This window comes from Bombina bombina, chromosome 4 (assembly GCF_027579735.1).
Source record: "Bombina bombina isolate aBomBom1 chromosome 4, aBomBom1.pri, whole genome shotgun sequence".
In the NCBI taxonomy this organism is placed as follows: domain Eukaryota; kingdom Metazoa; phylum Chordata; class Amphibia; order Anura; family Bombinatoridae; genus Bombina; species Bombina bombina.
The window spans coordinates 36,893,748-36,905,454 of record NC_069502.1 but is presented as its reverse complement, the minus strand read 5'-3'; the positions used below and the strand labels follow the sequence as shown (position 1 = coordinate 36,905,454).

At 41.1% G+C, this 11,707-nt stretch overlaps 1 protein-coding gene across 1 annotated transcript in view; it reads left to right on the top strand.

Moving 5' to 3' along the window:
* The window catches only part of TMEM214 (transmembrane protein 214), a 65,845-nt gene extending 54,348 nt beyond the window's left edge, over positions 1-11,497 (top strand). Inside the window, exons 15-17 of the mRNA XM_053709461.1 lie at positions 1-80; positions 7,192-7,343; positions 10,489-11,497. The exon at positions 1-80 is cut by the window's left edge and continues 89 nt beyond it. Coding sequence (XP_053565436.1) covers positions 1-80; positions 7,192-7,343; positions 10,489-10,615 — 359 coding nt within the window. The 3' untranslated portion in view covers positions 10,616-11,497. The remainder of the gene's footprint in view (positions 81-7,191; positions 7,344-10,488) is intronic.
* Positions 11,498-11,707: the final 210 nt, after the last annotated feature.

Genomic DNA, 11,707 nt, shown 5'->3' with positions numbered 1-11,707 from the left:
AAGGAGCAGCTTTTATGTATGAGAAATGTTCCACCCAGATTACTTACGCCAAGGACAACCTACCGTGGGTTATTGAATGGGTAAGGATGGTCTCATCTTGCAGTGACATTTGTACTTTTAGATTTTTAGAAATGATGAATTGCTGTAAACTGTAAAGTAGGAATAAAAAAACTGAATGAAATTCCTCTATTAGTTTATGTTTCTGGGGTCATAGCTAAATTTCCTCCTGTGTCAGAACTGTGTTTTCATAAAAAGTAGTAAAAGTATTTTTAGCCATCACTCAAATGATTGAAGTGATGCTAAAGTGTGTGTGTATATGTGTGTGTGTGTGTGTGTGTGTGTGTGTGTGTGTATGTATGTATGTATGTATGTATATATATATATATATATATATATATATATATATATATATATATATATATATATATATATATATATATATATATATTTCTCTTGTTAAGTGTATCCAGTCCACGGATCATCCATTACTTATGGAATATATTCTCCTTCCCAACAGGAAGCTGCAAGAGTCCACCCACAGCAAAGCTGCTATATAGCTCCTCCCCTAACTGCCATATTCAGTCATTCTCTTGCAAGCCTCAACATAGATAGGAGGTCGTGAGAGTCTGTGGTGCTTTCTACTTAGTTTATTCTTCAATCAAAAGTTTGTTATTTTTAAATGGCACCGGAGTGTGCTGTTTATCTCAGGCAGTATTTGGAAGAAGAATCTGCCTGCGTTTTTCTATGATCTTAGCAGACGTAACTAAGATCCATTTGCTGTTCTCACACATTCTGAGGAGTGAGGTACTTCAGAGGGGGAATGGCGTGCAGGTTTTCCTGCAGATAAGGTATGTGCAGTAAAATATTTTTCTAGGAATGGAATTGACTAAGAAAATACTGCTGATACCGAAGTAATGTAAGTAAAGCCTTAAATGCAGCGATAGCGACTGGTATCAGGCTTATTAATAGAGATACATACTCTTATAAAAATGTGTTTTAAAACGTTTGCTGGCATGTTTAATCGTTTTTTAACGTACATTGGTGATAACACTGTAATGTTGGTATAGCCTTAAATGCAGTAAAAGCGACTGGTATCAGGCTTATTAATAGAGATACATACTCTTGTAAAAATGTGTTTTAAAACGTTTGCTGGCATGTTTAATCGTTTTTTAACATATGTTTGGTGATAAAACTTATTGGGGCCTAAGTTTTTTCCATATGGCTGGCTTAAATTTTGCATAGAAACAGTTAACTGAAGCTTCCCACTGTTGGCTGTGGCAGTTTGTTGTGTCTGTTTTTAAAAACGTCTATGTCGTTTTTTTGGGGTTTTTTTTTCTGTTTTTTGCATTAAGGGGTTAATCATCCATTTGCGAGTGGGTGCAATGCTCTGTTACCTTATTACATGTACTGTAAAAATTTCGTTTGTTTTACTGCCTTTTTTTCACTGTTTTTCAAATTTTGACAAAATTTGTTTCTCTTAAAGGCACAGTAACGTTTTATATATTTGCTTGTTAACTTGATTTAAAGTGTTTTCCAAGCTTACTAGTCTCATTATTAGTCTGTTCTAACATGTCTGACATAGAGGAAGCTCTGTGTTCATTATGTTTTAAAGCCATGGTGGAACCCCATCTTAGAATGTGTACCAGATGTACTGATTTCATGTTAAACAATAAAGATCATTTTTTGTCTTTAAAAACATTATCACCAGAGGATTCTGTCGTGGGGGTAGTTATGCCGACTAACTCTCCCCACGTGTCAGACCTTTTGACTCCCGCTTTAGGGACTCACGCTCAAATGGCGCCAAGTACATCAAGGGCACCCATAGCGTTTCTTTTACCAGGGGATTCTGTCGAGGGGAAAGTTATGCCGACTAACTCTCCCCACGTGTCAGACCCTTCGACTCCCGCTTCAGGGACTCGCGCTCAAATGGCGCCAAGTACATCAAGGGCGCCCATAGCGTTTATTTTACAAGACATGGCAAAGGTGGTGAATAATATTCTGGCAGCAGTATTAGTCAGACTACCTGAAATTAAAGGAAAGCAGTTAGCTCTGGGGGTAGATACAGAGCATACAGACGCTTTAAGAACCATGTATGATACTACCTCACAATATGCTTAGTCTGTGGGTGATTTTTTTTTGACTCAGGGAAGATGATTTAACCTGATTCTGATATTTCTACATTTAAAATTTATGCTTGAGAACCTCCACTTGTTGCTCAGGGAGGCTTTGGCTGCTCTGAATGAATGTGTACAATCGCAGGGCCAGAGAAATTGTGTAGACTGGATAAATAATATGCAGTGCCGGTGTGTACTGATGTTTTTCCAATACCTAAAGAGGTTTACTAAAATTTTTTTAATAAGGAATGGGATAGACCAGGTGTGCCGTTCTCTTCCCCTCCTATTTTTTAGAAGAATGTTTTCTAATAGTTACCACCACACGGGACTTCTGGCAGACAGTTCCTAAGGTGGAGAGAAGAGTTTCTACTCTAGCTAAGCGTACCACTACCTCTGACGAGGACAGTTGTGCTTTTTAGATCCAATGGATAAAAAATGTTTATTCAACAGGGTTTTATCCTGCAGCCCCTTGCATACATTGCTTCTGTCACTGCTGCTGCGGCGTTCTGGGTTGAGTCTCTTGATGAGGCTTTACAGTTAAGCGACTCCATTGGATGAATATATTTGACAAGCTTATGCTAGCCAATTCCTTTGTTTTCTGATGCCTTGTTCATTTGACTAGACTAATGGCTAAGAATTCTGTTTTTTACTATACTGGCGCGCAGAGCGCTATGGCTTATATCATGGTCAGCTGTCGTGACTTTAATAAATAAGCTACTTAACTTCCCTTCAAGGGGCAGACCCTATTCGGGCCTGGTTTGAAGGAGATTATTGCTTATATCACTGGAGGAAAAGGTCATGCCCTTCCTCAGGATAGGTCTAAATCAAGGGCAAAAAAAAATAAAAAAAAAATAATTTTCGTACGTTTTAAAAACTTCAGGGCAGGTGTGGCATCCTCTTCCTCTAAGGCAAAACAAGAGGGAATTTTTGCTCAGTCCAAGGCGGTCTGGAGACAATCGGACCTGGAACAAAGATAAGCAGGCCAAGGAGCCTGCTGCTGCCTCTAAGGCAGCATGAAGGAACGGACCCCTATCCGGTAACGGATCCTATAGGGGGCAGACTTTCATTCTTCGCCCAGGCGTGGGCAAGAGATGCCCAGGATCCCTAGGCATTGGAATTTATATCCCAGAGATATCTTCTGGATTTCAAAGATTCCCCCCCAAAAAAAGGGGAGATTTCGCCTTTCACAATTATCTGCAAACCAGATAAAGAAGGAGGCATTCTTACATTGTGTACGAGATCCATCCAGTTCCAAGAGAGGAACAGGGACAGAGTTTTTACTCAAATCTGTTTGTGGTTCCCAAGGAGAGGGAACCTTCAGACCTATTTTGGATCTAAAGATCTTAAACAAATTCCTCAGAATTCCGTCATTTAAGATGGAAACTATTCGTACCATCTTAACTATGATCCAGGAGAGTCAATAGAGGACTACAATGGATTTGAAGGATGCTTATCCTCACATTGTGATGCATAAAGATCACCATCGTTTTTCAGGTTTGCCTTTCTAGACAGGCATTACCAGTTTGTAGCTCTTTCCTTTGGGATATCTACAGCCCCAAGAATCTTTATGGAGGTTCTGGGGTCGCTTTGGCGGTCCTTAGACCGCGGGGCATAGAAGTGGCCCCTTATTTAGACGACATCCTGATACAGGCGTCAAACATCCAAATTGCCCAGTCTCATACGGACGTAGTACTGGCATTTCTGAGATCACATGGGTGGAAAGTGAACAAGGAAAGAGTTCTCTATCCCCAATCTCAAGGGTTTCCCTCCTAGGGACTCTGATAGATTCTGTAGAAATGAAAATTTACCTGACGGAGTCCAGGTTGTCAAAGTTTCTAAATTTCTGCCGTGTTTTTTCATCCCATCCGCGCCCTTCGGTGGCTCAGTACATGAATGAAATCGGCTTAATGGTAGCGGCAAGGGACATAGTACCGTTTGCACGTCTACATTTCAGACCGCTGCAACTATGCATGCTCAGTCAGAGGAACGGGGATTACACAGATTTGTCCCCCTGTTAAACCTGGACCAAGAGACCAGAGATTCTCTTCTCTGGTGACTATGTCGGGTCCATCTGTCCAAGGGTATGACCTTCCGCAGGTCAGATGGGACAATTGTTACAATAGATGCCAGCCTTTTAGGTTGGGATGCAGTCTGGAACTCCCTGAAGGCTCAGGGATAGTGGACTTGGGAGGAGACCCTCCTTCTAATAAATATTCTGGAACTGGGAGTGATATTCCATGCTCTTCAGACTTGGCCTCAGTTAGCAACTCTGAGGTACATCATACTCAGTCGGACAATATACACGACTGTGGCTTACATCAGCCATCAAGGGGGAACAGAAGTTCCCTAGCGATGTTAGAAGTCTTACAATAATTCACTGGACAGAGACTCACTCTTGTCTATCAGCTATCCATATCCCAGGTGTTGAGAACTGGGAGGTGGATTTTCTAAGTCGTCAGACTTTTCTTCCGGGGGAGTGGGATTTCCTCCGGAGGTCAAGACCAAGCAGGAGAGGGCTTTGGTGTTTTTGACAACGCCTGCGTAGCCACGCAGGACCTGGTATGCAGATCTGGTGGACATGTCATCCTTTCCATCACGGTCTCTGCTTCTGAGACAGGTCCCTCTACCTCAGGGTCCTTTCAACCATCTAAATAGAATCAATCTGAGATGGACTGCCTGGAGACTGAACGCTTGATGTTATCAAAGCATGGCTTCTCCGAGTCAGTCATTGATACCTTAATACAGACATGAAAGCCTGTCTCTAGGAAAATTGAACATAGATATGGTGTAAATATCTGATTGTTATGAATCCAAGGGTTACTCATGGAGTAAAGTCTGGATTCCCAGGATATTATCTTTTCTCCAAGATGTTTTTGAGAAAAGGGTTGTCAGCTAATTCCTTAAAAGGGGACAGATTTTTACTCTGTCTATTTTTTTGCACAAGCGTCTGGCAGGTATTCTAGACGTTTAGGCATTTGGTCAAGCTTTGGTTAGATCCAAGCCTGTGTTTAAAACTGTTGCTCCGCCATGGAGCTTAAACCTGATTCTTAAGGTTCTTCAAGAAGTTCAGTTTGAACCTTTTTTGTTCCATAGATATCAATCTTTATCTTGGAAAGTTCCTTTTGGGTAGCTAATTCCTCGACTCGTAGAGTCTCCAAGTTATCTGTGTTACAATGTGATTCTCCTTATCTGGTCCTTCGTACGGATAAGGTAGTCCTGCGTACCAACCTGGGTTTTTTCCTAAGGTGGTATCTAACAAGTACATCACTCAAGAGATAGTTGTTCCATGCTTGTATCCTAATCCTTCCTCAAAGAAGGAACGTCTATTACACAATATTGGACGTGGTTTGTGCTTTAAAGTTTTACTTACAAGCTACTACAGTTTTCATCAAACGTTCACCTTGTTTGTTGTCTATTCTGGACAGAGGAGAGGTCAAAAGACTTCAGCAGCCTCTCTGTCTTTTTGGTTAAAAAGCATAATTCATTTAGCTTATGAGACTGCTGGACAGCAGCCTCCTGAAGGGATTACAGCTCATTCTACTAGAGCTGTGGTTTTCACTTGGGCCTTTTTTAAATGTGGCTTCTGTTGAACAGATTTACAAGACGGAGTCTTGGTCTGCGCTTCATACTTTTCAAATTTAACAAATTTGATACCTTGCTTCTTCGGAGGCTATTTTTGGGAGAAAGGGTTTTTTACAGGCAGTGGTAACTTCCGTTTAAGTACCTGCCTTGTCCCTCCCATCATCCGTGTACTTTAGCTTTGGTATTGGTATTCCATAAGTAATGGATGATCCGTGGACTGGATACACTTAACAAGAGAAAACATAATTTATGCTTACCTGATAAATTTATTTCTCTTGTAGTGTATCCAGTCCACGGCCCGCCCTGTCACTTTAAGGCAGGTAATTTTTTCATTTGAACTACAGTCACCACTGCACCCTATGGTTTTTCCTTTCTCTGCATGTTTTCGGTCGAATGACTGAATATGGCAGTTAGGGGAGGAGCTATATAGCAGCTTTGCTGTGGGTGGACTCTTGCAGCTTCCTGTTGGGAAGGAGAATATATTCCATAAGTAATGGATGATCCGTGGACTGGATACACTACAAGAGAAATAAATTTATCAGGTAAGCATAAATTATGTTATGATCAAAGAATTATAATCCTTATTGGTATTGTCTGTTCCTGTGCCCCCCTTCATTTCATCTTTTGGCTGTGCTGTGAGGTATAGAGCAGTCACATCCACCTTCCACATAGGCTTTAAAGGGGCTGGACTTCAAGATTGTCATATGACACACATGTTTATTGGATGTTCACTGGAATTGTTATATATATATATATATATATATATATATATATATATATATATATATATATATATATATATATATATATATATATATATATATAAATAAAAAAAGTGTTTATCCAAGTGAGCCGGCATAGCATTGCAATAATTAAACCCTTCACAGATGGATTAAAACCAAAAAGGTACAAATATACTTTTTGAATAGCAAAGATCAAATATATAGCGTTTGGTTAGTTAAAGGGACAGTCTAGTCCAAAATAAACTTTCATGATTCAGATAGGGCATGTAGTTTTAAACAGCTTTCCAATTTACTTTTATCACCAATTTTGCTTTGCTCTCTTGGTATTCTTAGTTGAAAGCTAAATTTAGGAGGTTCATATGCTAATTTCTTATCTGAATGCATTTTTGCAGTTTTTCACCACTAGAGGGTGTTAGTTCATGTGTGTCATATAGATAACACTGTGCTCACACATGTGGAGTTACCTAGGAGTCAACACTGATTGGCAGAGGCTTAGATACAAGGTAATCGCAGAGGTAAAAAGTATATTATTATAACTGTTGGTTATGTAAAACTAGGTTATTGGTAATAAAGGGATTTTCTATCTTTTAAAGCAATACAAATTCTGGTGTAGACTGTCTCTTTAAGGTTTACAAAAACACTTTTTCCAATTGACTTTTGGATGTTCTCGTTGCTGTGCTGTTTATGGTATTGGAATCATCTGTGCAGCTAAAATAGATTCCAGTAATTCTAAGGGTTTTCCTCTGTTACAGATACAGTCACGGATCCCAGACTCATTATATCAATTTCTTGAATACCTGAAAGAGCTTCTGCTGCATTTACATCGTAACTTCCTGATACCAGCAATGCAGTATTTAGAGGCAGCTTTGCATCGAGCGTGGCAGCAGTATGTGGACTCCTGCAAGTAAGTGTAACACACAGCTTACTGCATATTAAAGGGACACCAAACCCACATGTGTTTTAATGATTCTCATTGTGTGCACAATTATACAAAAACTTCTAGGTAGGCTCAGGAGCATGCACGTGTCTTCAGATTTTATATGGATGTGCATTCTTGTTTGCAAATGCTTCTAATGTTTCAGTGGGCACATAAATACATACATTAGAATTGTGACTTATTGCAAATGCTGACAAAGTAAATAAGTGTTTGATAAGCTGGGAATAACTGAAATTACAGTGCATGCTCTCCCCGAGGCAGCAAGTACTAAGGAGCATGTGACCAATGAATGGTTCAGGCACCTGCAACCTAGTTAAGTGCAGCTGCAAGTAAAAGGTCAATTTGAAGGGGCATGAAATACAAACACCAGATGTACGTTTCAGCGTCTCAGTAGTGAGGTGCAGTTGTACAACAGCCTGATACCGGCCTTACATAAAAACAGGAAATAGATCACATGTCAGGTCTTACCATATTATACATGGAATTTCTGATCTCTAATTAGCAGTGAACAGACCACACCAATAACGGCTAGGATTTAAGCAGACGGCGATATATGGCTACACGATTTGATATTTCACAAGTGTAATATTCTAACTTGTACTATTTAGGTATTATACGAAGATTAAGCAGCTAACTCGAAATTTAGAATATTTCTATTCCATTATTTAGATATATATTCCCATGCAAATATAAGAATTAATTTTTGTTATAGGATAACGGTTTTAACCCAGTAATATTTATTACCAATTGGGTTTCACTAATCCATTTCTTGATTTCACCCTCTGTGGGTACATAGCTTATGTACAACGCTATTTAGAGCCAATAAGGGTTAATTCTACTACTCACCTAGGGTTTCTTTAACCTGTATTGTAACCTGATTTTCTGCCAGCATTTTAGTTATAAAACACCCATTGGTTTAACACGTTCTAATAAAGATTTATGTTTTAATTCGTGTGACTTTTTTTCAAACTCCAATTTATTTGAGTGCTTATATAGTATCATTTTTGTGTTCAGTTCCTTTAACTGACAGTTACCAGTTGCGGAATACTGTGCCCCTCTGCAGGGCTAGGAGAGGGTTAGGTTGGCTTGTCAGATTGTGTGAGTACTGTGCCCCTCTGCAGGGCTAGGAGAGGGTTAGGTTGGCTTGTCAGATTGTGTGACTACTGTGCCCCTCTGCAGGGCTAGGAGAGGGTTTGGTTGGCTTGTCAGATTGTGTGACTACTGTGCCCCTCTGCAGGGCTAGGAGAGGGTTAGGTTGGCTTGTCAGATTGTGAGTACTGTGCCCCTCTGCAGGGCTAGGAGAGGGTTAGGTTGGCTTGTCAGATTGTGTGAGTACTGTGCCCCTCTGCAGGGCTAGGAGAGGGTTAGGTTGGCTTGTCAGATTGTGTGACTACTGTGCCCCTCTGCAGGGCTAGGAGAGGGTTTGGTTGGCTTGTCAGATTGTGTGAGTACTGTGCCCCTCTGCAGGGCTAGGAGAGGGTTAGGTTGGCTTGTCAGATTGTGTGAGTACTGTGCCCCTCTGCAGGGCTAGGAGAGGGTTAGGTTGGCTTGTCAGATTGTGTGAGTACTGTGCCCCTCTGCAGGGCTAGGAGAGGGTTGGGTTGGCTTGTCAGATTGTGTGAGTACTGTGCCCCTCTGCAGGGTTAGGAGAGGGTTGGGTTGGCTTGTCAGATTGTGTAAATACTGTGCCCCTCTGCAGGGCTAGGAGAGGGTTTGGTTGGCTTGTCAGATTGTGTAAATACTGTGCCCCTCTGCAGGGCTAGGAGAGGGTTTGGTTGGCTTGTCAGATTGTGTGACTACTGTGCCCCTCTGCAGGTCTAGGAGAGGGTTTGGTTGGCTTGTCAGATTGTGTGAGTACTGTGCCCCTCTGCAGGGCTAGGAGAGGGTTAGGTTGGCTTGTCAGATTGTGTGAGTACTGTGCCCCTCTGCAGGGCTAGGAGAGGGTTTGGTTGGCTTGTCAGATTGTGTGAATACTGTGCCCCTCTGCAGGGTTAGGAGAGGGTTGGGTTCGCTTGTCAGATTGTGTGAGTACTGTGCCCCTCTGCAGGGCTAGGAGAGGGTTTGGTTGGCTTGTCAGATTGTGTGAGTACTGTGCCCCTCTGCAGGGCTAGGAGAGGGTTGGGTTGGCTTGTCAGATTGTGTGAGTACTGTGCCCCTCTGCAGGGCTAGGAGAGGGTTTAGTTGGCTTGTCAGATTGTGTGAATACTGTGCCCCTCTGCAGGGCTAGGAGAGGGTTTTGTTGGCTTGTCAGATTGTGAATACTGTGCCCCTCTGCAGGGCTAGGAGAGGGTTTGGTTGGCTTGTCAGATTGTGTGAGTACTGTGCCCCTCTGCAGGGCTAGGAGAGGGTTTAGTTGGCTTGTCAGATTGTGTGAATACTGTGCCCCTCTGCAGGGCTAGGAGAGGGTTTTGTTGGCTTGTCAGATTGTGAGTACTGTGCCCCTCTGCAGGGCTAGGAGAGGGTTGAGTTGGCTTGTCAGATTGTGTGAGTACTGTGCCCCTCTGCAGGGCTAGGAGAGGGTTGGCTTGGCTTGTCAGATTGTGTGAGTACTGTGCTCCTCTGCAGGGCTAGGAGAGGGTTTGGTTGGCTTGTCAGATTGTGACTACTGTGCCCCTCTGCAGGGCTAGGAGAGGGTTTGGTTGGCTCGTCAGGTTGTGTGACTACTGTGCCCCTCTGCAGGGCTAGGAGAGGCTATTTGAGTGTCTTTAAATAAAGGACCATAAAACCTAAAACAGTTATTGATTCAGATACAAATTTGAACAACTTTCCAATTGACTTCTGTTATGTTCTTTGCTTAGTTCTTTTTGTGTGCTTTGTGGTAAAGCTCATGAGCTTGGAGCTAGCTGCTGATTGGTGGTTGCACATATATGCCTCTTCTCATTGACTTACCCAATGTGTTCAGCTAGCTCTCAGTAGTGTTTCTCCTTCAGCAAAGGATATCTAGAAAATGAAGCAAACTTAGGCAAGTAAGTAAATTGGACAGTTGTTTAACAGAGCGCATATGGGTTTCATGTCCCTGTAAATAAATGACTTATGAATGTCTCTTGTTACACGGTTTATTTGCCTTCGGCTTGCAGTCTTACTCACCGTTTCCTTATTTCCCTTTGTGTAGCGGAGATGTATCGTGGGACTGCATGAAAGGTCACATGAGCAACATCACTTACTCCACCTGGACCTACCTGCAAAACACAACATTAGCTGTAAAAAACTGGACGCTTGCTGTCATTTCTAGACAATAAGGACCTTGGTCTACATCTGAAAAGATCCTTTAAAATGAGGAACCAATAACTACAATGACTTTTATTGCTTAGACACTAAGCAGATGGAATTGTGAATACGGGAAGTGCAGTCATGATTGGCTGATTAATGTTCAAGTGAAAGTCATGTGAAGAGACATTTAAATGGTCTGTATGTAACTTGCACAAACTTTTTTATGTTTTCTGTGTTTTTATTCTTAAGCTCAATCAGGAAGCCGCTGCTTTTGCCACTATACAGTGCGTAATATAACACATGAAATGCACATTTGTGTATATAGGGGTCTTAGTTATATTTGTACAGCAACTGTCCTTTATTGCAGTGTTTGCTGAAGACATGAGTTTTACTTGCATAGCAAAATATGTTCTTATGGGGTTGATGCCTGACATCAGATCAATATATGGACTTGTGGACATTATTTTATCTTTAGCTGTATAGGATTAACCCCCTTGGTTGCCATGGAATTGCAGTCCTTTTTGGTAGCCAAAGAGTTAACCCCACAGTTTGCATTTATCCGGTTGCACGGTCTGAATTTAACAGTGTTTATCCAAATAAAAAACTTCCAACTTTGTTTCAGTACAGAAATAAAAGCTTCCTTTGCATAAAACCCAATCTAACTATTCAGTAGCACCCTGCTGTATTGCAAGGAAGCAACTCCTAAGTATTTGTGTCAATTATTATCTGTATGAAATATTTGTGATATATGGCTTATTGAATATACTAGCTGACATATCCGGATATCTCAAGGTTTCCAGCAGAGAAGTCAAACCAATTTATCCAAGAAATGTCAAAAAACGAAATTTATGACTCCGATACCCCTGCCGTTGTCACTACCATTGAATTTGAATTAAAATCAGATAAAATTAGTCATTCTCAATTATTAATGTGACTTATATAAATATGACTAAGGATTCTGAACATCACAAAGATAATCACAAACATCATTAATGAACACAAATAAGTTTAATATACATACTATATTGCGTTAACAGAATATTTTTATCACAATGAAAAGATGATACAATAGTCTAAGGTAGAACGGGTCTCTTTGCTGAATTATAAATAAGAGACTCTTT